General features: G+C 39.6%; 1 protein-coding gene across 2 annotated transcripts in view; it reads left to right on the top strand.

Annotated features, from left to right (window-relative positions):
* Positions 1-2,288: 2,288 nt before the first annotated feature.
* Positions 2,289-27,374, top strand: part of CdGAPr (GTPase-activating protein CdGAPr) — a 514,430-nt gene continuing 489,344 nt past the window's right edge. For both annotated transcript variants that reach the window (XM_090388748.1, XM_090388756.1), the window contains exon 1: positions 2,289-2,497. In XM_090388748.1, coding sequence (XP_090244874.1) covers positions 2,431-2,497 — 67 coding nt within the window. In that variant the 5' untranslated portion in view covers positions 2,289-2,430. The remainder of the gene's footprint in view (positions 2,498-27,374) is intronic.

Genomic DNA, 27,374 nt, shown 5'->3' on the forward strand with positions numbered 1-27,374 from the left:
TTTGTCCGTAAAAACTTTGATCTTCTGATGCAAAAACGTAGTGACTTCCTCCCCCACATGAATTACGATTAACTAGATAGACGGAATACATAGTAGTAGTAGTGCGATTTAAGAATCCGCAGTAGAGCATATTTCCGAAATCAGAACAACAGCGGACCAGGCTTCGACAGTTGAAGTAAAATACAAAACAAATGAAGGAAGCTTAGACCTGAGACAAATTAGTAGTTGGCTATGCTAAATTTGAAATAGTACTATTGGGAACTGATGAGCCAGGAGAACCAGCAAAATATAGTATTAAAGCACGGATAGGCTAAATAGAAGTTTTAACAGTTGTGCTCAGGCACAATACTACTTATGAAAAATTAATTATGGGGGGTATCGTATACTGTATTAAGTTTCTGAATAGTAGAGCATAAACTTAGATCATTATTTAAATAACTCTCGAATTATTTCTGATGTAGTTGATGGGACCAATCGGTTCACAAAAAGCTGAATTGAGAATTAATTCCTGTGCTGCCCCAAATAAACCCGTAGAATGAAGATGGCACCGGAGTCTTTCAACAAGCAATGCCACGTGTCACAAGGTTGCATTATGCAGAATTAGTTCAAGGATCATGTCCGAGTATTTCGTGTGCTTCCCTTGGCGCCAAATTTTCCGACATCAATCCCATCGAAAGTTTGTGGGATGCGGTGGACGTAGAATTCGCCAGTCTACGCCAGTGCTTCCCTCTCGGACGTCCAACTGGTCCAGCAAAAGACACCTAAGGACTTCATTGGCGGTCTCATGGAATCGATGCCATTCCGGGTGAAAGTGGTTATTGCGGCGAAAGGCGGCCGAACACGCTATTGGGTAGATGGTCTTAATGTTTTGGCTCCTGTGGTTTTTGGCTGCTTTGCTTAATGGAAGACACATAAATGTTTGGTTACATACTCCTATTGTAACGAGATTTAACACTTCCAGAAGAGAGAGAGAGAGACTCTGGAAAGTGCAATTGAGACATAATTTGCTAAGCTGGAACAGGAATGTTATTTGTATCAGAAAGAGCAACAGGCAGACTGTCGGATAAGATAAACAAACAAAAATACAGACTGTAACGTGCGTTATATTTTATATTCTATCTAGAAATGAAATGTTCCAGAGCGATTGGAAGAAATTTCCTCTATCACGTTGCAACACTTTCTCAAGATTGGGCGAGCTCAGAGCCGTTTTAAATTTGGTCACCCTCTGCTGATAATAAGGACAATCACGTATAGTGGTGAGATACATATTTTAAATAACATTTAAATGAATATTGCAAATAATATTTTAAAAAAAATAAGTGGAGATCTTATTGTTCATAAATAAAATAGGAGGAATATTTATGAAAACACACAAGAGGGCCGCGCCTTAAAAAATTGTCTCCTCGGGTTATAGTCAATTTAGCGCAATGGTTAAGGCGGCACTGGGTGGACTATACGTAGGAAGGATCCATTAAAGTTTGTAAGGGGTTTATTTATTTTAGAGTAATTAATGCCGATGTTCCCTCTTGATATTTCATAATTCCAATTTATAACCGATCCTCTTGCTGGCACATCTTTCAGTCTTCCCGAATGCGACAATACAGACACCATCGAATGCTAACATATGTTAGCGTTCTGGGAGGACAGATGGGAACATCTAAGCGAGAAGTTTACCTGCGACAGCAGACTTTAAAGAAGAAAAACTTCATCACCAAAATAGCAACGTTAAAGCAGTATTATGAGACAGGAACAGGGGGAAAAGAGGAATGACATTCCAAAATAATTTTTATGTCGAGAAATAGATGGCGCTGCTTTCTCTTCGAAGAAAGTACTTTTCCCAAAGAAAACATGCACGCTTTTGTATTGAATCTCCTCACATCAGATAAACGAACAGGAGCGATTGCTTTTAGCACGCCAATGGAAGAATCGAATTCTTCTCTGTAAAATGCTTTACAATTTTGAATTGTAACAAGTGCAGCGGTTGAAGTCAGTGGAAGCGTTGTGCAGCAAAAATCACCGACCTCTGGGTGGGTGGGTGCACGTCTGGAGGCTCGAGTCTTATTTACAGATAACCTATGACCCCCAACCGCAACTGACCACCAGCCAGTTCTGAACGCGATGCGGAGTTTTTAAATGTGGCGGCCAGAGTGCACCTCGTTCGCCAGGCTGATCGATGGCATACAGGCAGGTTTCCGGAATGACGTCACACATGCGGCTCTCAGGGTTGCTCGAGCGTGATAGCATGCAGCACTCCCCGGTCACACTGTACGGCGTCTGGAAGGTTGTAATGTTGTCCGGTTGCTGCCGCACATTTATGTGTGATCTGCTGGATTTCGCGACAGAGTCCGAGCTCACGTTCCTCTTATTCCTTGGTGGATACGGCAAGAAATGTGACGACAAAGCACGAGCTTCTTCCTTCTAGATTCAACCATGCCACGGGGACGCGGGAGCGACTCGGTGACGGGCAAGAGGCCACAATCCGGAGGAACGTATGCGGGTAAGTGAGCATGGCTGCCTTTTGTTGGACGCGGGGGAATTTTGCGACCGACGACTTCTTGGGGGGAAGTGCTGCTCTCGGCTTTTTTTCAGGGAGTGAAAGTGGTGGTGAAGGCGGGCTGTTTGTCGCAGGCGTGCTTCGTTCGCTGGGGGGTTGGGGAGTTGTTGTTGCGAGCAGAGTCGTTCGAATGCGCGATTCCATTTTAAAATCGTACGTAATAAGTGACTAGTGGCGCGTGCACTGAGAGAATGCAGCACCAAAGCGAGTATTTCATCGCATTACTGGGTTAGATAGGAGTGAAGCGAGTATTAGACTATATTTTCCATTAACCGCTGCCACCATTAATGGCGTAAGCTTTTCGACAATTATTCGTTACGAGTGAATTGAAAACGCGCAATTTATTGTCACATTCAACTGGCTGCAAATGTTGCCGCATCCGAGTCTTCGCCATCAGCAATGGCCGCAAAATATTTGTGCCCGAAATTACCGTTTGCATCCAGTGCCCGCCCATCCGGTCAATGCTTAAACGAGACCCAGATTTCTACGCATCTCCGTGCTCGAATACATCTTTCCAATGACCCGCCTGCAGTGCGAGCTGGAAAAGAAAGAATTTTCGCGTTTCGTTTACTAAAGTTTGCCATATTTCTGTCGTTATGTAAATAACATGTAGCCGCAGGGCCGGATTGATGGTATCGTAGACCCTAACAATGGCTCCTAGGGCGCTTAGCTATTTTATATGACATGCGCAATAGTACTAATCGACTATTGCACATATCGGCCTCCACTTCAAAATGCGTACTCTGTACTGAGTATGACAAAATCATCACAGTAGATACATTTTACAGTGGTTTGAAACATTTATTTTAACATTTGTGATTAAAATTAGATTAAATTAAGCAAAATACTTTATACTTCCCATTTTGAAAGTAACAATTGTTTATCGAGTCTAAGGTTGAAAGAATCTTCATTCAGAACATAATGCACTGCATCAAACGGATACATGGACTCCAAATGTATGACCGTTTAAATCGAGTGCACCTTGCATATTGGGAAGCTTTTGAGTCACTTCCTTTTCCACTGCATTTTGTGTTGCTCTTTCCACTTACAGATGCCAGGATGATCGCATGGCCGCTGTGTGAATGAGTTGGGTGTCTTATGTTATAAATTGCAGGACCCGTACTGTTGCGTGGTTTCTCCTTTTCTATTTCCGCAGATACTCGATGAGCCACCACAGTTATCTGGTTTGCTTCGTAAATAATGAAAGTATAAGGCCATAATGGAGTGCGTGAAAGGCATCCAAATGTTGTATTGGTGTTTATCATCCCAGCTGCGTGTCCATGACTGCCATTATTTGTATCACCGCTTTGTCAGAAGAAAAGAAAAGCAACTTGTAAACGGAAGCTCACCAGGGGGCCCATCTGAGGCGTCTTAGCGACCTTCGGGCTGCGTAATACTTGACCTATATTTGGGATAACCCAGTGACTGTAGATTGCCGCATCACAGGGTGAAGGGGGTGGATTATGACAGAAAAGTGTATCACCAGATGTTGTCCAATGTCGTGCGGCCGCAATTCCTACAAAAACAGCAGTTCCGGTACAATAATAAATCAACCCTCTTTGCAAATGCCTCTTCTGCAGTACTGCAGACGTCCATTTTATGATTCCTTAAAAAAACCAAACTGTTTCACCCTTTTTTACATCTTTCAGGAGTTCGTTTTGTGAATTTCTTCTACTGATTTAACGTCATCTGTATTGACTGAAAGGTGCTAAATTGAAATCCATTGAATTGGTATTAAAGCCTGTCTTTTTCATTTAGTAGTGATAAATCAGTTTGGGAGAAACGTCCAATTTTATTTATTTGTGATTTATTTATTTTCAGCAGCCGAAGAGTGTCAAACGATGAGCAGGCTTCCTTTAACGTCATTCTGAATTCTGTCTTTAATAAACTACTCTGCTTTTACATTCAATCTTTAGTCATCTATAGCCGCACAGTAGGTGAAGTGTCCTTTGCCACATGTCTGTAACTACTTAGAGTGACATACTTTAATGAAATTACAAGTACAAGGGGTTTTGGGAGCATCAGCCATTAAGGCCATATTGCTCCGTGTATGTTGTCTGTAAATTGTGCGTGTTCTCTGGTCGATAATGGAATACCCTCGTTAGTAGCACAGTTGGTAGGATCTCTGTCCTCCCACACCCGGGTGGAAAGAACCAGAGTTCGAGTTCCGTGGACGACGGGAGGAATTTTCATGGGCCTTGATCACAACGTGGCAGTCGGTCTCAGGCGAGGGTAGCATGGTTTTTTCCGCCGGGAAGCTCGGGTATTTTCATCCAGAAAACAGAAAATCTACCTCAGAACTCACGCAATTTACAGACTATACACGGAGCAATATGGCCTTAGTCGCTGATGCTCCTAACCCCTACAACAACAACAGTTTAATGAAATAAAACGGTCAGTTATAAGTAAAAATTACAAAAGGTGTCTACGAAGTGGCTCTTTCTTCTGCAATCAGGAAGCCTGCAATGCCGGCTTCAATTTTTCTTTCCCATCTCTTCAGCGGTCGGCCATAATCTAACATTTTCTTTTGGCTTTTATTTCAGTGCTTCAGTTGGCAATACTTCGTTTTCTCAAAAGTTCTTTCCATCTTCCTTTGTATTTTGTCTGCGCGGTAGCGCAGTGGTATCGTCATCGCCCCTCCCCACACCCAGTGGAAAAGGCCCGGGTTCGAGCCCTGTCGATGACGCGAGGAACTTTTATGGACTGTTTTCACTCCGTGGCTGAGTTAGTTGGTCTCGGGCGTAAATAGCAAGATTTTCTCCCTCTGGAAACTCTGGTTTTTCGCCCACCAAAGCAGGCAAATCGACCAGAGAATACATGCAATTTTCAGACTCAATACACATGGGTAATTGAAAGTAAATTTCCAGATGACCCTAATATATATATATTATTTTGCCACCTTCAGACCCGTGCATAATTATTTGCGTATTCATAACTTTATAAAATCTGCTTTCGTGTTTTACCTTTCAAACTCTTCGTATAACATCATGTAATTTTAAAATATTTTTATTTTAGCATTTATATCAAAATGGTTACTATTTGAAGTGTTGTACGTTAAGTATAAAAAATTTAAACACTACCATTGCCCTTTCAGTATTCAGCCACAAACTTTTCAAACCTCCATCGTAAAGCAAAAAATTATTCATCTTGGTGTAAAGATTGTTTCATTTTTATACTGCGACACGACCACCAGCTCAGAGGATCGTTTCATTAGTACAATCGTTAATCGTATTTAGAAGTCATGGGTTAGAACCACGGTCCACTCATTAAAACATCTGTAGAAATGGCAACACCGTGCCCGGCTTAAACATGTTCTTCCATTCTCTGATGACAACTTTGTGCAAGTGCTAAAAATAGTTGGTAAAAATTTTATATGCTGAATGTGGCATGCTAATGTCCCTATAAATTCCACATTCACTCTTCCATCTTAATAAATTAATAAAACACGAGTTTTAGCCAGTCTGATGTGATTTACTAAGTGACAGTCAAAATTAACATTCAGTTATGCACACTTAACTGTTTATATTCAGGAGTCTACCAGCGCCCATGATTTGTACTCTTCAATTACAATAACTTCACTCGCCAAGGAAAATGTAGGCGTATTTTATCATGGTTTAAATTCTCTCATAAGGAAAACATTTGATTATCCACGAGCAGGCTTTCAATAAACGCCACTCTTCTCCTGTGTCCTCCAAAAAGGAGTTGTAGCCCTCCTATATTGACAGAATAGTTGTTAAAAAAGTACCTTTATGAAAGATTGAATTTCTTCCAGCAAGTAAATTAGGTAAACTCGAGTTCCAAGTGGAAGATATGAATTCGTGTAGACAGTTTCATGCAGTAATCCTTAAAATAAGTGGGATTTACCCCTGGTCATTTTCAATTGATCATGGTTGCAAAGGCTCTTCGCCCTCCAGAACAAGAATCCACTTGTCGAGTTTCCTGCAGTATTTCATGAATTTCTGTGTCTCTCTCACACACGTCGATTTCCTTCTTCGTACATCTTCTCTGTGTGCCAGCAACTTTCTTCCTGCCATGCAGTTAATGTTTCTCTTGCGCAGTGTGTCCGTGCTACATTACCGTGACGGATGAACAAGAAACATGAACAGCCGGCAGAAATAAATGACGTTAGCTGAAGATTAAGTCACATGCTTCAGAGAGGAAGGGGAAAGCAAGAAAAAAGTAGAAATATCCAAGTTTAAGTAACTTCTAAGAGCCATGTGCAATTCTCGAAGAACATTTCTGTTAAGCAATTAATTAAGGCGTCGAAGTGCCCCCACCCAAGGATAAATCAGCTCTTCGTTTGATGTTCATCCCTAAATACCGAAAAACTTTCCTTTCCTTGATAGTTTAATCGTTAGGACTAGCTCGAGCATGACAAACTCCCACCCCTTGTGTACTGGATGACGTGCTGTACGAACATCCGTCACGTCCGAAATTGCAGTGGATTTGCATCATCGGCTGACAGCTGGGAACGGAAAACTTTCTGCGACTCTTCACGCAATTCGTTGTTACGGTTGTCAGGGGACGTTGACCTCCCTCCGCCTCTTCGTCGCTTACCAACACATAGAAATGCTGCGGCAAAAGGGAATGAAGTAACTTGTAGCTTTTGCATTGCTTTCTCGTGTTTTCTTTAAGTTCGCTGCAGCGCCTTACTTTTATTCGCAACGTGTACTTTGTTATTTGTAAAAGATAAGCTTTAGGGCGACTGATCACCCACGTTGCTCGATAGAAATACTGTTTTCAACTCCAAGATTAAGTGCCACACTGGAATTTTATTTTGAACAAACCTACGTACCTACGTAGCAATTTCGTTGTGCATGAGAAAACGAACAGCCCAAGTCATGGAAGGGTGTGTTCAGCAGCGAACGGGGTAGCATTACCTCAAATCAGAGGCCCATTGTTCTTTGTTCAGGTGTGTTAAGTCCGGGCATCTGATGTCCCCCGCGTGGCTCAAGAGTTGTTGGATCTCCTCTCGCATAAATATTTAATCCGTCATTAACTCCTCCCAGCAATCGATCACCAACCCCTTCCATCACGAATTTCTCGGTGTAGGCAGACCAGGATAAAGTGGTTATAGGAGTGTGGCTGACAACCTTTTCCACGAGACCCTGTCCTCGCAAGTGTAAAGTATCTGGTCCTTATTTGTTCATTGGCGATATTCCGATTCATAACTGTCAGCAGCTGCGGGCATCTCTCGTTACTCTCCTGGAGGCACATTGCGAATTTGTTGTTGCCTTCCCCGTAAAAGGAACAAAATGTGTTTACTGTTGCACAGTTGTCATTCCTTGAGGCTATCGACGAGTTCGTTGGAGGTCTGGGCAGCCGAGGAGGCAATGAAAGAACTGATGAAGCGATAAGCGTTTCAAGTAGACGATCTTCTTATCGAAAATATTTTTAAGTGTGCACCGAGGTGTATCGGACTGGCCATCTTGATATAAAACGCAACCGAGATTCGTCTTCTGTATTAGCATCAGCCGTCAGCCCGAAAAAACTCTTCCTCGGGCGTTGCAGTTGATGTTTTCGTCCTGTCTGATTGCATCTTCATGGACCAGTTTAACCTTCGTTGAGAATGTTTAGATGTTCGTCGCTGCTTCGATTTATTTTTATTGAACGTTTGCAATTCCGGAGTTACTGTCCTCTTCTGCTGCTGTTTTTAATATTTCAACTATAACTTACAAGAATAGGTTTCTTTAGTTTTCTTTTAGAATTCTTCAGGCTGCTGCATTGCTTTGCTGCTAGTCAGCCAAAGTCTTCCCACATTGTCATTTGCAGGAAAGCGGAAGAGTGTTAGGGAAGGGGACGGGATTATTGCTGAAGTGTGTGCGAATTATGAATTCTGCGGAAAGTTGCTTGATCCGTAGACGACTAGCTACCCTTCATGTGACGACACCGTTGTCGCATAAGCGCGCTCGCAGCATCACACTGTGAGATGATGGGTGTGCCTTATGGTCTGCCATCCTTTCAAGTCACACAGAAGACGGACGATCGATCAATAAGCCACCCCCTGTTCTTTCTTTCTTGTGTTCATGTCACTGATTTTTTTTCCCCTTGCCACTAGCAGAACTGGATTAAAAGGAGGAGGAGGAGAAGAGAATGCAAGGAACAGAACAACGGAATGAAAAGAATTTGGTAAGAGAAAGGATGCGAGGCAGAAAGAGAGAGAGAGAGAATCAAACCCCAGGAATGCAAGAAGGTGAGAGTGAACTTAAGATAGAGAAATGGTACCATGCATTAATAAATCTAAGTAGACCTCTTTTCGCACTAAGAACTGAAATAAAAGAATAAAAGGTTGCAATGTTAAGAACTTCGTTTGATCGCTGCTGTGAAAAGAAGGTTTTTGACCGTTCCTTGCCCTGAAGGAAAATATCCTCTCCTTAACATAATTAGTTAGTTGCTATGTATGTTCGTTACTTGTCACTCTTTTTGGAGGTGTCTGAGTTTGACTCCCGTCTATGACTGGAGGAATTTCGAAAGGTCTCTTCAATTCAGGCTGTAGTTAGCCGATCTCAGGCGGAAGGAGTTTGGTTTTTCTCTGGGAGTTGGTCTATTTTTTTAATGTTTACTGATACGCGCCTAAAACTCAACAAGAACACTACTTTATTTTGTAATAATTTCTTCTTTATATCCTTTCTTTCCGCTGCTAGCTGAATTATTGATTCGAGATCCATCTGAGTACTGCCTTTCCTTCCTCCCCAGGATTTTTCAGCAGTATTTGCGTGTATCTCTTAAAAAGGTTCATTTATTTTCAGTATTTTTCCTACTAGGCAGATTGCCTGTACGAAATCAATTTTTTTATTTCTTTAAACTCTTCTTTACTATTTTTTCTTTTCCAGTTTCACTAATTGGAACTTTTCTTATGGTTTAAAATTTTTTCCAGCTTTATTTTTATTGCTCTCTTTAAAAGTTATATTTTCTACATGCATCTGCTCCTCCGCAGCTTCTGGCATCTGTTAAGGAGGCTCTTCATGGGCTATTTATTGTTAAATGGTCAATTTTTTTTCTGTTGCCATAAGCCATCACTAGACAAGATTTCTGATTTCGCCATTTCCATTTCATCTCCTTCCATCAATTTCGAGAATATGTATTTCTCATTTCCCCATTATTCTTGCAATAAGTGCTGCTTTCCCATCTTAAACACAATTCGAACATTCCAGCATCATATTGTACTCCTTTGTTTGGGAAAGAAGCTATTTCTTGGCTGATTCGTCTTCATCCCAGCTTCCCCTATAGGGCTTTCACCGAAGTGATTTATGATTTACATCTGCTTTTTGGACTTCCGTAGCAATAATGTTTTTGATGTGGTATGAATGCTAGCCATATGGATAACCCTCCCCCTCTTCTTTTTGATTTCGAGCTTAGCGAAATTCAAGTACTTCACTCGATGGGTAAATATTTAATTATCCATACCAGAATACGCACGTATTCTCGTTAAGTTTCCATTGCATACAGTCTGTTTTCCTTGAAAATTGAAACCCTATGCAAGAGGGCGACCTACCTAAATTTGTGTGACGAAGGATTTGATTGGATACGTTTATATATATATGTATGTCCCGAGAGCATTGAATCCCCGGAAATTCCGTTTGTATGCCGAATGGCAAAGCAGACATTGTGAAATAGGATTCAGTCTGTTTCTCGAAATTAGCCCGTCAACGATGATGTTCACATCTGTGACAATTGTTCGGTGCACGTGAGCATGCGATGAATTGGTAAGTTTTCCTCCCAATACTGTCCACTTAACCTGCGGAGAATTTCGACCAGTTTCACTCTATAATCAGAAGTATGATGATACAGCGCTGATCACTCGGAGTAGCGGGATCTGACGCCATCTTGTGCTGCTTCTGATGCTCATGCGCGGCGGACATGTTTGTTTCAGGGACGGAGAGCAGTCTTCTAACCATTTGCAGTGAACTGTTTTGTCGTGGTACGCATAAAAAAAATTTCCAGGTCAGCCTTGAAACATTTTCATATGTATATATGTGACTGTGTATTCTGTGGCCAGTTTGCTTGTTGCTGGACAACCCTTTCCCTCCTCCTTTTTTGACAGGTGCAGAGCAGGTGAGATACCTCGTCCCAGAATAAGTAATTCGGCCAATGAGTAAAAATAGCTCATAGCTGATAGTATCCCACGATTTTTTTTTTTTTATTATTAATTAAATACGCAGGAACAGCTGTACTTCTGATGAGAAAACCATTTTTTTTAATTTTTTTTTTTTGCATACCGTGCATAATAAAATTATAATTTAAGCAAGAATCATTAAAATAAAATGGCACACAAATACCAGCAAATAAATAAATTCGAAATTATTGCCATAAAAACTTAAATCGTAAAAGTAACTTTAAAACAATAAAAAAAAGAGCCCTCAGTTTATTTTTTATTTAGGAAAAAAATATTCTGTGCCAAGTAGAGAATGTGTCCTGCCACTATCATATTTAACGCGTTTTACATTTAAGTCATCGTTAAAAACGTTTTAATTTTCAGATATTAATAAAATTCATGGATAATAATATAACAATGTTTTTATTCTTTTAATAATAATTACATATCGGTTACTGAAAGTATTGATCTGTGATGACTAAGGCTGCCAGATGTCCATTATTTCAAAGGATAATCCTCTATTTTAGCCAAACTGTCCTTGTCCTTTATTGAAACGAGAAAGGACACAATTTGTCCTTTATTTTCATTTTTCAATGCCTGTGCCTCGTAATGGCAGTGGCGGATTTCCGCACAGCTGTAGGAGGAGTACGCTTCGGAGCCCACATGCATAGGGCCCCCCAGACCGACAAAAAAATTACAATTTCATTTCAAAGCTTTAACAGGAGATATGTTAAAAAAACCCTCAAATGCAAAATCCGCCACTGAGAAATGAATCATAAAGAGATAATCTTAACCTATTCTAGCCTCAACGGCTCATATTTGTAGTTTCATACTTCTCGATGAAACACCATGCACTTAACTTCATTCTTCTCGATGAAATTATATTTTTTTGACAAAGCATAAAAACTTGCACCTGTGTGGCCATGCTCTAATTTTCACGTAAATCGTGCGGCTGGTAGATAATTAATAAAATCATAGGTATCGGAAAAATCACTCTTTATAATTTGGAGTTCAATGGCTTTGTTTAAACTGTTTTTCCTATAACTTTACAAAAAAAAACATTTATCGATTTCATTTATAAAATGGGCACCTACATACGTATTTCAAAATATGTATGTACAAACATTTTATTTTTTAGCCATCAAAAATGGAATTTCCCCCAAAAAAGAAGAGACTGTTCTTATAATAAAAATTGGGAGAAAGAATACGAATGGTCAACAGATGATCCACATGAGGCGAGATGTTGTTGTATTTGAAGTTTTTTGCACAAGGGCCATATTGTGCCTATGAGGCGAGATGTCTCCTATGCAGAAATGTATTTAAAGTTGGTTATATGGGCATCTTAGCAGTTACTCATCATAAAAACTCACAAGCTCATAAAATCGGCTCAAAACTCGGCAAATTCTTCAAATCTTCTTGATAGGTTTCTTGTGAAAAAGAATACAAAAGAAAGAGGATTTAGTTACTGCAGCTGAAATAACTCATATTTATCATTCAATTAAGCATCACCATTCTTATAATTCATTAGATTGTAGCATGAAATTGAACTCTACACTTTACAATGATTCAAAAATTTCACCAAAAATATCGTGTGAAAGAACTAAATCTGCTGCCATTGTTTGTAATGTTTTAGGTAAAAAAACATTGCAAATTGTTTTGGATGATTTAAAACATCATGATCCACCATTATTTTTTTGTTTACAGATTGATGCTTCGTATAGAAAGAATATGAAAATGTTTCTTTTGTCAATTCAGTACTTCAACAAAGAATATGGTCCTACAAACTGTTTAGTTGATTTTTTTTTTTTTTTTTTTTTGAAAATGCTGATGAAAGTGCAGATGGAACATTTGAGTGCCTAAAAAATTCAATGAGTAATTTAGGATTGGATTGGCAAAGGGTATCTAGTTTCAGTGCAGACAATGCAAATTGTAAATTTGGGAGTAATAAATCCTTATTCCAAAATATTAAGAAATTAAATGAAGACGTAATTAAAGCAAACTGCCATGCTCACATTATTCATAATTTAGCTAAATATGCTTTCGGTAATTTAGATATTGATATAGAAAATGTTGTCTTCAAAATATATGGTCATTTTACTGTTTCAGCTAAAAGAAGGGATAACCTTAAAGAATTTCATAAGTTTGCCGAAACAGAGTTTAAGGAAATTTTAAGACACGTACCAACTATATGGTTTTTTCTTTACAACCATCAAATGTATAGAACGAATTTTGGTTTCATGGAAGGCTTTGAGCCTTTATTTCGTAAGGAAACCAAAAGACTTTTTAAAAGAACCCCAGGGGCTCACATCTGGTGAGTATGGGCTTGGCCAACCCAGGGTCCTGAGCTGGATATCATCATTCTTCTCTTTCTTGGTGATTTCTCTCTCTCTCTCTCTCTCTCAGGGTAACTCAGGAATTTTTTTTTTTTTTTTTTTTTTGGCTGGTGCAGAATAAGCCTCAGGCTTCCTTGCACCATATAGCTATTATTAATAATAATAATAATAATAATAATAATAATAATAAAAATCCTTGAAATTCATGAAAATTCAACAAACGTCCCTGTAATTATATTTCCTTTTCTCGATGTATGCGATCGAAATTACTTGTAAAATAATAAAATAGCTTGAAAAGAATGAAACGAGTGCCAGTGATATTTTTTATATGATGAATGATCTAAAAAATTCAGTGAAGGAATTGTCTTGATCAAGAATTTTTTGGGTATCAAGTTCATCAGAATTTTCAGACATTATACCCTGTAGTTAAAAGCATAGTAATAAATGATTTCAAAGCATTTTATAATGCTGCACTCAAATATTTAGGAAAGAAATTTAATTTTAATGAAAATACCCCTTTTTTGAAACTCAGCAAATTAAGCTTTAAAAATGGTTGTTCTAACTATGACTCATTTGTTGAAGTAGCAAAATATTTTAAATTAATAGAAAAACTGAAGTTGGATATGAATGATTTGATGAGGTTTCAGTACTGAAAACAAATTATTAAGCTGTGCCAACCTATGAAAATTTTAAAACTTTTCTAAATTTTTAAGCTTTCAAATATTTTCAAGGTCATTTCCTATGTTTTTTCAGTGCCGGCAAATTCAATTTCAGTTTCAATTCCGTTAAAATATGCATTAAAATATGCACGCTTTTTATATCATCCATATCGTTTATTATCCTTGTATATCAATCCATATCCTTCCCCATAGAAAGCCATGGTTTACCATTAAATATTTTAAATTCTAAAATTAAACTAAATTTGCAAATATTTACAGTCAATATGAAAACTATAATTTTTAAACCAAAATCTAAAAAATATAAACAAAATATTTAATTATTAACTAAAAAATCATTCGGTTTTCCTTTTTAGGGGTGGAAGGGGGGTGGAGTGAGAGTTGGAGAGTGGTAGCATTAATTATTTTTGAGTGTCCTTTAATCTAGTCATAAAAATCTGGCAACCCTAGTGATGACTAAAGTAGGATATATATTTTTTACAATGAACAGTTCACGACTAACACCATGTATAGTTGTTCCATTACGGGTAGTATTTATCGAAAGATCTGATGACATGTCCAAGTTGAAGAATGTTTTCATAAAAGTGCACAACTCTTTTCCAGCTTCAGAGTTTAATTGTAAAGAAAAAGATTACATTCAATCTGAAAACACCACGTGACTTGAAACCAGATGCGTTTTCGAAAGTTTTTTTGTATCTTAAAACGTTAATATTTGTGATTCTAAATTCCTTAGCTTTCTAACGATATGCTATACGTCCACATAAAAATTGCCTCGATTACATGTTCATATTTTCCACTATCCTGGAAAAACTACTGCAATTTTCAGAGGTTCCAAAGTTTTTCCTCTAATATAGAGCTAAGATGACGCGACTTGCAAAATTTCATTAAACTGGTCCAGTAGAAGATAAATTATTGTTGCCATCATACAAGTATGATTGCAACGATACAAGTTACAATAATTCGCTTCTGGAGAAAGCTGAAGATAACGTCACTTCCGTAACGTTTTTCGCATGCCGGCTTTTCGTTACAGAATTTTTGGAATAACACCAGTAAAAACGTTTTTAACGTCAAAGAGATCTTTGAGTAGTGTGCTTATAAGAGCAGTATTCTTTTAGTACAGTTAGCATGCAGGACAGTTTCTGTGAGTGAGATGAACTTGCTAATTAGCCGAGAGAGACTAGCATATGCGATTATTTGGATTTGGGGGCGTTTAATATTTTGATTTTCGATCCCTGAATTTATTTCTGTGAGCTCCTTTATCCAACAGCTCCTGCTGCCGCATAAACCATTACATTATACAGCAGTAATACAATCTCGCCAAGTCAGCTTCGCACTTAAACGCTACGGTTGCACTGTGATGTCAGCCTGGAATTTGCCTTCGGATAGTGTTCACCCGTGTTCGAGAATATTAAACTGCCGTTAAATTATTGACGTAGTGATAGAATGGCGAACGGCCCTCAGGCTATACTTACGGCAACTGTGGCGACGACTGCTTTGGGGTATAGGGAAGGTTCTGAAGAAGGGACCCGTGTAGCTTTAATGGGGTATTTGGGGCCCTTGGTCTTTTCATTACTCCTAGAAAGTAAGTCGGACTTAACCGACTGTCATTAACAGTCAATCGCTTACAGCTCTCCAGGTTCACTAAAATTTCAACTAGGGCTTACAAAAATTTTTTTCCCGGTATTCAAATACCGGCATTGATACAAAAATACCAGTTTCTAGGTACTGATTTAAAAAATACTGTGATTGTTTTATTTAATCATATAAAGGCGATTTTATAACCACCAATCAAAAATGATAAATATTCACAAAAGTATACTGCAGCAGAATTTGGCAAATAAATTGTCACGCAATTAGATTCCCAAGCTCATTGGAACAGTTTATTGTCCATGATCGAAAGCTTTTTGAGTTGCGATATTGTGTGCAGAAAGCTTTAATTGATTTAGATTCGAGCATTTATTTTTGTGAGGATGAATTTAATTTATTATCTGCGGCTTATCTACATTAATACCTATAAAGTTAGCGGTAGATGCGCTATGCCGCAAAGACGCAAATCTTTTAACTGCAGATGCTAACATAAAATTTATGATGAAACTCTTGGCAATCAGAATTCTGAAATAGCTACAGGATTGGATACAGCATTGAAACTCCGTACTTCACCGAGGCGCGCACATTTATCACAGGTTCTTCAGTATTTGCAAAGTGAGACACAATACGATTGGAAATTATTTAGTTTTAGTAGTGGCCATATATGGTGCGAGAAGGCCTAAGGTTTATGCTGCACCAACAAAAAACAAAGAGAATAATATTAAATAAAATAAATACTTAATAAAAAAAAAAAGAAAATCAAACAGATAACCTATGCATTTCCCTCCTCCCGTAGGTAACTATCTAGCTGACCTTTGAATTTCCTCAATCAGCCTCAACCACCGATGTAGATAACTTATTCCAGTAATTTATAACTCGCTGGTTAAAATAAAACTTCGTGCAATTCAGTCTAAACTTCCGCCCCCCTCATAACTTGAAATTATGGCCCCTAGTTCTAGAATCATTTATAACTGTGAAAATTTCGTGCTCATTCACTTTACTTTCTCCGGTCAGAGACTTAATACCTCAATCAAGTCTCCTCTAAGGTGCCTAGTTTCCAAGCTGTGAAACCCACATATTCGAAGTCTTTCCCCACATATGGTCGCCCTTTTTCCGATCTCATCAGGTGAGTTACCAGTCCTTTGGACCCTTTCAAGAAGCTTGATGTCTTTTTTTTAGGTGCGGTCTCCATACTTGAACACACTATTCCAAGTGTGGTGTAATAATAGTCTTATACTGTATAATGGATTATGACGTCCTTATCTCTACTAGCAAATGTTCGATGTCATCGATAAGACACCATGGACCTTCTTTGCAACCTGTCCACAATGCTCGGAGAACTACATGTCTGACCGTATCTTAACTCCCAAGTCCCTTTCTTCCACTACTCACTTTAGTTGAACTCCACCAATTATAAAAGTTATTTTGAGGTTGCTCTTCCCCCCAGGTGTAAAACCTTGCATTTTGCTAAATTAAATCATAGCTGCCACTTTTCTGACCATCCCTGGTCTATCTAGATAACTCTGAAGCTCTGCTCGCGGTGATCATTAACTACTCTACCGATCTTTACATCACGCCCTCTATCCCTTCATCGATGTCATTTAAGAAAATCAAAAACAACACTGGTCCCAATACTGATGGGACCATATTCCTCAGATTTGATTAATGTAAGAAGTGGGGGTTCCCCAAGGAACCCCCACTTCTTACATTAATCAAATCTGAGAAATAACCATTTATCTCAACCCTCTGTCTGATGCCATCCTGCTATCCATCTGAGGGTTCTCCCTGTGATTCCGACCTGTTCCAGCTTATAAAGTAACCGCTCATGTGGGACTGAGTCAAATGCTTTGCTGAAATCTATAAACACGATGTCGAAATTATTCCCTAACTCCAGCTTACGAGTGACTCTGTCAAAATAGCTAACCAGATTTGTTAAATATAATTTTCACTTTACAAAACCATGCTCTGTATTCTTCAGAATTTCATTTCTATCTAAATGATCCTGAATTCCACCAATGATCATTGCCTCCATGATTTTCCCTACTACTGAAGTTAGACTGACTGGTCGGTAATTTCCCACTTCACTCTTAGAACCGCCTTTTGTATTGGCGATACATTGGCAGTTTTCCAATCCAACGGAATCTCTCCGAGCCCAGTGATGCTCTCATTATTAGCCTTAATGGTTCAATACCCACTCGCTGCCTCCCCTAAGATTATAGGGTATATGTCATCAACCCCAGGAGTCTTACTCGCCTGTAGGCTCGAAAGTTTTTTTTCATTAAATAATCATGTAAAATTTCGATATCATTAATTACATATTTTTCTACTCCATTCCCATATGTGATCATTAACATAAAGGGTTTTATTCCTGTAAATATGGATGCAAAGTAACTGTTGAGTTCATCTGCAACATAAGTTGTGGTATCTAATATTGTCCCACGCAATTACATATGAGACCGATCTGATTTGTCCTTCTCTTCTTTACATTTATATATGTAAAGAATTCCTTATCTGCACTCTTTGCTCTCTTCTTTTTTTCTTATCCCCACTCTTTGCTCTCTCCCAGACTCAGTAAAGATACTATAGTGAAAATTATACTTCGCTTAATAAAACGTATTTCGCCTTCAGAAAATGACGAACAGAATTCAACCTTGTAAGTCCAACATGAAACAGAACATCAGCGTTCCGCAAATTCTTTCCAATATAAGAAATTGCTTGATTCTAATGAGATTTTCAAAGATAAACTTGAGTCGGAAATTAATGAAATACTTTAACTATTCGTGCTAAAAAAAGTTCAAAGCCTAGAAAATATGGACTGAGATCGTCTACGACTATCTCAGTACATCATCCCAACATAGAACCCGAAAGGGCATTTTCTGCTGCTAATCAAATATGTACTAAAATTAGATCCAGTTTAAACGATAACTCTATTGATTGCTTATGTTTCTTAAGAGCTCACTTTATTGGGACTGGTAGTGTGGATGCTTATACATAACTAAACTTTGTAGGATCAAAATGTATTTTTTATGTATAAACATATTTGGCGGCACTTACTAAATTTCGGACGGTAGTAAAATCAATTTGTCACGATTTTGAGACGCGGAAATGACGTTTTTCACGTCATTCCCATTTCAAAACAAAGAAAAACGAAGTCGGGAGAGGCAATCGCGCAAAGGATCATGGGAGTGATGTTGTATGTGCTCAGAGCTGGCATAAACCAGCTGGCGACGGAAAACGTTTATGATTTGGGGCATACCACTTTTATGTGGCTTTGGGATAACCATTGCTACCCATGGCAGAAACCTTTCGGCAACCAGAGAAATGGATACCTTGTGGGCAGTGATCTTGGATGTGCTCAGAGCTGGCATAAACCGGATCTGAGCACATCCAAGATCATTACATTACATGCGCTTTAGCCTTACCAGTTGAAGCGCATGTAATGTAGGCGTTACAGTACCCGTCTGTATTACTGAAGCGGTTGTATAGTTCCACCAAGAGGCGAATCATAAACGTTTTTCTGCAACCAGCTGGGACGGTCAAGAATATTTGAATCGGTTCGCGATTGGTAGATAACAGACTCCAAATTACATGTATGAGTAGAATCTTTTGCTTATCATTGATCATTCTCATTAAGCTGCAGAAGTCCTCGTTGGTCATCAAGTTTTCGCGTTTCTTTGCAATTGATTTGAGTCGGTTGAGTGTGGCGAGCTTTAGATCCTCATTCATCTCGCTGTTTGGGTGATTGTAAAAGTTTTGAAAGGGTTTTTCTTCTCGCAGTCGCTTTACAAGGCTATGCAGTTCATTACCGCATGCTTCGGTGACCCTGACGAAATGTCTTCACACATCGTCTTACATATTTCAATCGTTTTGCGAATGTCCAGGTCTGATTCATACAATTTACGATCTAGTACGAGCTCTTCATTGTCGTCGTAGATCTTGACGTATTTAATCTCTGACAGTATCTCTGTTTCCTCATTGCAAAATGGAATGCAAATCCCCCTCCTTAACCAAAAATTTTAAAATTAAAGAAAAAGAACGCAGGAGGCGTTCTAAAAAAAAAAAAAACACTCAAAAGGCTGGTCGCCATACCCCCTTACGATGATACCTGGATACACTACTAGGAGTGGGGGGGCATCGCCTCTTCGAGTGCTCGGTGGTGCAGATATTCGTGAGCAACAAGAATTGAAACGTCTTTGTTCATTTCCATTACAGTTCCGGCACTGCTACCACATAAGCATCATTTAATCAATTAACCTTACGTAATAAGCGAGTCAAGAACACCCCGCCATTCCTTCTAACAGTTCGTAATAGATTTGTCCATCCCTCCCCATCATTAAGTAACAAATACTCGAAGTCACGTTTTAATGAAAATTCCTGTGACCATCCTTTCCTCCGTTATGTAACTCGTGAATGACCCACAAGGTTGCCGACTCATGTGCGTTACCTAAACAGTATGCTACGTGCTGTCCTTTCGTAGCTTGCGTAATAATATGTATGAGACAACGCTGTATAAATAGTCTATTTGACCACGTTACAAAGTTCATTTTTCGCTCTTACATATTAATATCCCGAATCAAAGCACACAAGATGGTTACTGTTCGATTGACAACACCTCAGGCCAATAGTAACTTTCCCCATTAGGGGAAAGTTCGTGCCATGAATAATGGTGGAGGAAGACAGAGAGCGATTATCAATGAGCACTAGTGCCCCAGGGTAAAGTGCTGGGCCTGTTGTTCTTTTCTGTATTTATTAATGATATTCTTGAAGGCATATCACGCTTAAAATCTAAGTTTGCAGATGATACGAAGTTTGGCAGAGTTATTAATAACAGTACGCCACTGCAACAGGATCTTGAACTATTGGTGTGTGGGGGGGGGGGGAGTTGACATGGTGGTGTGGGATTTTTTCACTACTAATGCTAATAAACAAACAGCCGCTATTGAGGAAAGGGTTCTCGCTAGACGTTAACTCTTTTAGAATGCCCATATATACCGTAGTTTACGCTCTCGTTGATTTTGTTAATATCAACAACTATATTAGAAGTTGAAATGAATGTCCCATTTACACACGCACTCACATTACGAAACCCTGATGCAATATAGAATGTGGAAAAATAACTTTTAAAGTGTAATTTTGGTACGTTAATAACTTTTGACACATCAAATCAGAAGCAAACTCTACGGTAGTTTTGAATTGAGAATTTCATGCGCACCGTACCCACAGGACCCACATTTGCCCACAGGACCGTACCATCTTCACAGGAGTGAAGATGGTACGGTCCTGTGGGCAAATGAAAGTTGTTCTGCGAGTGGGGTAGTAAATGTAGTCTTCTAAAAACTCGTGCGGGTGGCGAATAAAGGATGAAGAATCTGTTTACTGGCAAAGACCGCATATTTGTTGGTAACTTGTAAAGTGCAAAATAAATGGAATCATAGGAGTCTGTCCTAATCAGAGCACACGTGCAGGGCGAAACACTAGTCTGTTTTCACGCGGTCATTTGATTTTATCATTGGCGGAGGTCATCGCAGATATCTGATTTCAAACGGGTCTGTGAATCATTGGCACCCTTAATGACTAACGCGAACACGCTGGTGTGACGCCAGCTACTCGATGGAGAGGAAACTAAGATGTTTCCCCTTCATTGTCCCTCCAGCACATTGCCACTCAACTAAGACAGTGAGTCACCCCAGAGACATATCTTTTACCTCGGCGCTCCACTATCCCTTGGATACCATTTCGTCTTTTCTTCCCGCCCTCTTTTTTAGTTTATCTTCCGTAGAAGTAGGAAAGCGTTGCTTAATGTTGTGTCGGGTCAACCAGCGGGTGGACCGGCCACTTAATGTTATGACTTAGCTCGCGCGGATTTCGACACACGCGTAAACTGCGAATGACGCAACGTTCAGCGTATGAGTTTTTCTCGGATGTCTGATGCCTTTTGAGTGTCATTTCCATTAACAGAATTCGTGGTACTTCGTCTTCAATTAGTCCCGATATTCATCTTCGCTACCCTCGCTTGTCTCTCTTGTTGCTATCCCGGTACATTTTCATTACATTGCACTGTTTCGCCAGTTGTGCAGCTGCGTGGACGAAGTGATACTTAATTAGTATTGCTAATGATGTTTAATTAGCATTGTTCTCATGTCCTTCCTTGAGACCGAAGATTGGGACATCTTCTGTAATAGTAATCTCAAACTTGACGAGTTCACAATGATCCGTTTCGTTTTTTTTCCTTTGTTTTCCTTCTCATTTTGGCCTTTGTTTATTATGCCTTGCCTCTTGAGAGAAACATCTCCGACCTTTCATGGTCCAGGGTGATCCAATGAAAATTATAGTAAACCAGCGGCTTCGTAAATCCCAGGAGTTGCATATCCTTCTATTTATCCATATATTTGCCATACAATTACTCTTTTTCTTATGCCTCGATTCCTTCTTAAAGCGATCCGAAGGCAATAAAAAAAATTTACTTCCAGTATGGTTGCAGGTGACTTCCCTCGGTAAATTGCAGCTCGCGCTGCATCAGGTTGTTTGCACTACGTGCTCTCCTCTCTTCCCAGTAGGCAGTACTGTCTCTGCAGGGTACTCATTTCTCCTCCCCCTTTCGAAGCTTGATGTTTTAGAGAAATAAACGAGACGGTTAAGTCAAGTCTCAAGGAAGTGCTAGTGAACCTTAAAGAATGAGTCCATTTATAGCTTGGTTAAAAGGACAAATTACTAGTGCAAAGCTGCATGGGCTCGTAACAGTTCCTGTCGTGGTTGATAGCTAAAGAAAAAGTACTCTTTCTGTCTTCCGTATTGCAGGAAACGAGTTTTTTTTTACAGAAAAAGAAATTCATCTTTTGCAGTTTTTTTTCAGATGGTAGAAACACATGTTTGGGAGAGGAAGCAAGGAGGAGGAGACAATTTCTTTTGAGACTTGACTTAACCGTCTCGTAGTCACTGATTACGGTGTATCTGCCTGTTTGCGAAAACATCGACCAATCCAGCAGTGTCCATAACGAGGCTTCAGAGCGTTGCCGTGACCTGTTGAAATGAAAGTCCCGGATATAACTGATACAACAGATCCCGTTAATTCGTAGGACATGCTACACCATGCCTTTCTTAAAAACCTTAATTCCATATTTCAGAGGAATAGGTCACATTTTGCCCTCATGCCGTAAAGGCATAATGCTGTATATTCCCTAATAAAAATCATTTGCAAATACTGTAGTAAAAACATTTGGCAAAGAGTAGGCCATACATTGAATAAAACGATACGTTGTATTATTGGGAATAGTTTGTTGCGACATCACATCTCAGTCTGCTTACTGTGGGCAATAAATTTCTCAAGCTTTCCGTTTTTTAAATCCCGAAATACACTGCCCTACCATTAATATCCGGACACCTGAATATCTACAAATAAACTTTATTTATAGGAAAACTAATAACGTGTGTGCTGAGACCATTACTCTTTATGACAGCTTCTAGTCCACACGCTTCTTGATTAGAACGGGGTTCGAGTCCGTGACCACTAAATACGGAGGATGCGGAAAGGTCAGGGAATGACCACCGCATATCCCAGGAGCAATATGGCCTTAGTTGCTAATGCTCCTAAAAACCAAATAACAACAACAGTGATAGCTTCTGGTCTCTCAAATGGCAGAAAATATCTCCGATATTTTCCGCCATTCGGCCTTTAAAGCCTCAATAAGTTCAACTCTATTTTATGAGCAGTCTTTTCTCACACGCACTCGACGATCCAATTAATCCTGGAAGGTCTCATAGGATTAAAGTCAAGACAATAGGGCTGGCCAGACCAAGTTTTTGACACTCATTTCCTCAAACCAGTCCGTCACAGTGCGAGCAGTATGACCTGGAGCGTTGTCCCGCTGATACAAGTACGGCCTTCTCCGACGTGCTGCCACAGCGTATGTACACTCATTGATCACTGAATTGTGACCACCCCATCCGTAATGGGGGGCTATGCTGTATAGTTCGCAGTATAAAAAGCTGAAAAGGGCATGATTGTGGGAGCTCGTGCATCCGGTGCTTCCATATCGGAAACCGCACGTCTTGTCGGTTGCTCACGGTCCACTGTGGTTAAGGTGTGCAAAGAATGATGTCGAACTGGTCAAACCACCTCCCGCCGGCAGAAATGTAAAAGGAACAGGGTGGATGTTCATGATGAACGAAACGATGCAGCGCGTTGTACGGATTCAACGCCAGGTCACTGTGCAAAATGGGGAATCCAAGAACAATATCCAAAATGATAATGCGCCACACCTCGGAGGTATGGGGTTTCCACAGCAAATGAACCAAGAGACATCCTCTCCTCACCGCTGGTCATCAACAACACGCTGATCAACTCTGGAGGGCTGGAAACTAGTGTGCTGGTCGGATGAGTACTGGTACAACACACCGACGGTTGCCGGCGTGTGTGCAAGCAACACGAGTCCATGGATTCATCGTGCGTAGTGCCCACTATACAGACAGTTGGCGGTGGTTGCTAAATATTGGGCATGTTTTGTTGGCAAGAATTTAGTACCCGTGGTGCGTATGGACCAACGTTTCACTAGTCAGATCGTGTGTGTTTCTTGTTCGCGAACCTCAGGGTTCCCCCCCCCCCCCCCATACGCCTCTGTATCATTTGTACTGGGAAAATGACAAAGCCGTGGTAACGCCGTGTCATCGGATCAGCACTGTGTACGAGTGGTTCGAGGAATACAATGAAGATATCACCCATCTCGATTGGCCTCCAGTCTTATTACTGTCATCTTGGTTCAACAAATTATCAACCAAGGGTGTTCCGGATGTTAAATGGTCGGGCAGTATATGGATACATCTTATGAATTTCATGAGGCAATATCTGACTTCAAAGAAATTTCAACTCAGATATTGCCTAGCACTTACAGACAGATTTATGTAGAGAGGAATACAAGCTAAGCTTGCTGGAATTTTTAATAAAATTTTAACAGTTGTTACAAATAAATGTGGTCACATTTTTGTTTGCTTTTTTCCTTTTGTAATGATCACAGGGAAGACTGCTAATTAACGTCCAGAAATTGTTTGCCAGCATACTGAGCTCCCATCTTACTTGGTAACGTTTCTCCGTGGTGGCAATATCTTGATGAAAACTTTCACCGTGATCATCTCTAACGTGTCCATGTTAGAGATGTTATATTATAGGGTACATTATAGGATGGTTATGTTATAGGGTACATGCCTCCGTAGCCGAGTGATCAGGAGCGGGAGTGCAGTAGCACACCGAGGTTCAAGCCCCTGACTGCTAAATACGGTCGATCTGCCAACTGGCACTGGACCAGCGTGGCAGATTATGGTCCATTTTCCTCAACATGAATATTTGAGGAGGCTTCCATCATGCAGTGGATTGATAATGGCTGCGGCTTACTTTTTTTTTTTTTTTTAATGTTATAGGGTTTTAGGCAAATCGGAAACTTGGACTATATTGCACGGTATTTTAATGTCTGTAACTTGCAAGTGTTCTGTGGTCGGTTTGCTGGACGAAAAATTCCAGTTTTTGGGAAGACAAACCATGTTACCTTTGCCTGAGACCCAGTGTATCCAGGGTTAAAAAGGAAAAAGTCTGAATGGAATCAGAGGAAATATATTTTTAGAGACACGTTGCAACCGTATTTTGGGGCTTATAATTCAAAATTTTATAGTTATCTGCTTTGTTGTTGTTTCCCAAAAAAATGTCTCACACATTTCTTTGAGAAATTTTTTTGTGCCCAAATAAACTGAGAATTGGAAGCCTCAGGTCCAAAAGATTTAAACACTTTTAAAAATTTCAGTAACTGTCTGATGACTAATGCGTGGAAACTAGTTTTAAATATTGAAAACCATCTCCATTCCTGTCCAAAGCACTTTCTTCATTGGTCCTAATTTCATGTGAAGCGATGACAAAATTATGTTTATTCTCTCAGTAATGGTTCATAGATGACATTTTACTTTTCAGGTACAAAGTTCATGCTTGAAGTCCAAATCTTAGTTTCCTAATGAATAGTTGTGGCTCAACTGTCTCACCCGCACAAAAAGCAACAATATTTTGTGTAGCCAGATTGAAGATCTCAAAGGATCTCTATAACTTTGAAATCTCCTCAGATATACTACTTATATTTATTGTACTGTACTGTACTGTACTTTTCTTAAGAGAAGTTCCATGTTCTCATAGGATTCTTGTGGACAGCATGACCGATTGGTATAGATAGATCTATTTCCATTGTATCATATATTCTAGCCTTAATTGCGAAATATCGACAAAAAGCCTCCATTCTTCTAATTTATTTTCTCTTTCAAGGGCATCAAGCGATCCATCAGCATCATTGCAATATCAAAGTAAACTGACACACTTACTCCGACTGATTGACCTGTCTGGGAGATTTGCTTTATATATCCGCCTGACAGCAGGGAACAAGCGAAGATAGAAAAGTCAAAAAACTGTAAGAAATTGACCACTGCAGCAAAGATCTAAACTAAAATATGAAATATCTCGTGAATTGAGAGTGTTCGGAAAAGGGCTACACTTTCAAAATCAGCGTTAAAAATACGCTTAGTCCACCATATTTCTATTGAAAAAAAATTTTTTTGATTGAAGAGTTTATCTTCATCTTTAGCTGCCATGAATGTAATTAGTTACTGGAGCGATTAGCAGCTGCCAGTGACACATCAGTATATTTTCTGCTATTAGGAAAATTGTACAGTTCTCTAAAGAGCTGTTCCTTCATTTTTTCATTTCAACCTCTTCAGAGAAGAAGTCGAAAGACCTAACGTCAGTTTGGATTGTCATTCATAGAGAATATATTTAAAGTGAATCGCTTTATTCGTTTACATAAAAGAATCATTCCAAATAGTTTAGTCAACTTCTTTTCACTTTTGTACTGGAGTTGAAGAGAAAGGATAATCATATTTATATTGAAAGGATAAATCATATTTATTGCTGGAGGTGGCGGTATTCTATAACCTTTATGTGAAGGTTTGAGAACATCGAAAAATAATTTCGCTTGACTCAATGTTTTGTGAAGCAGCGTAGTCCATTATTTAGCCTAGAATAGCTCGTGGTGTGTGGGTTAAGGACATAATTATTTGGCAAAGTCAAAATAGATTATTCAGCTGAGGAAAGCGAAAGTTTACCTTTGGAAACATTTTCCCATGCAGATGGCAGCACACTGAATTAGACGTGAATGTAGTTGTTGTTTTGGGGGTTTCTGGCACATTACTGCTTTGGTCGTGGTGCGTACTATCCCCCCACCCGAGGGAGTAAGGTTTGAAGAGGGCTTTAAAATTTCCTCCAGCTTTCGACGGGATTTCACTCCAGACCTCTCCCAACGAATAACAGGGAGCGAATTCACTATACTGTCAAGAAGAGTTATATAAGAATGACCATGCAGTTGAACGAATTACTTTTGAAATTGCTTGTTTTGTGTGTGATCTGAAACGAAGTTTTCTGACTATAATGAACTGCGTTGGCAACGCGTGTGCAACATGGCTTACATCCAGTAAGAGTTACGTTTATTAGGTTAACCGGTTTAAATGACGGAAATATTGACAATTGAGGACTTTTCCGCGAAATTGAATCTGAAGATTTTTCTAGGAGTAACATTCTAACAGACTACAAGAAAATAACATAGTACAGTAAGTGTACTGGTCTTTAACACGGGGCCAATATCTGCCGTCTTTTCTGCTCCATCTTTCCTTCCCCAATCCTTATCATCGGCTTCTTTCTTCCCGCATCCCGTAGTCATGACAACCACACACTGCCAGCAAAGAAAATAGCCATTCCTCATGACCAAAGTAGAGGATATTTGGGCGGCTATTATCGTAAATGGGGTAGGAACCTTTCGTTGCTGTTCGACCCGAAATTCTCCACCGCGTTGCTACTCTTCTAGCTCCAACCGGTATCTTTGGCGTGTATTTGAAGAGGACATAATAACGATAGCAGTAGCGAAGAACTCGCAGCGATGCTGCATTTCAGACATCAAAGCGCGAGGTGCAGGGCGTGGCTTTCATTTTTATCGATTCTCTCTCTCTCTCTCTCTCTCTCTCTCTCTCTCTCTTGTGCGTATTAAGATGGAAGGAAACGCAAACGTAATGGGTCCTTGGCATGCCAACTGTTCTGCCCAACAATCGGTGTT

Source organism: Mastigoproctus giganteus, chromosome 2, assembly GCF_048544385.1.
Source record: "Mastigoproctus giganteus isolate SK-2022 chromosome 2, ASM4854438v1, whole genome shotgun sequence".
NCBI lineage: Eukaryota > Metazoa > Arthropoda > Arachnida > Uropygi > Thelyphonidae > Mastigoproctus > Mastigoproctus giganteus.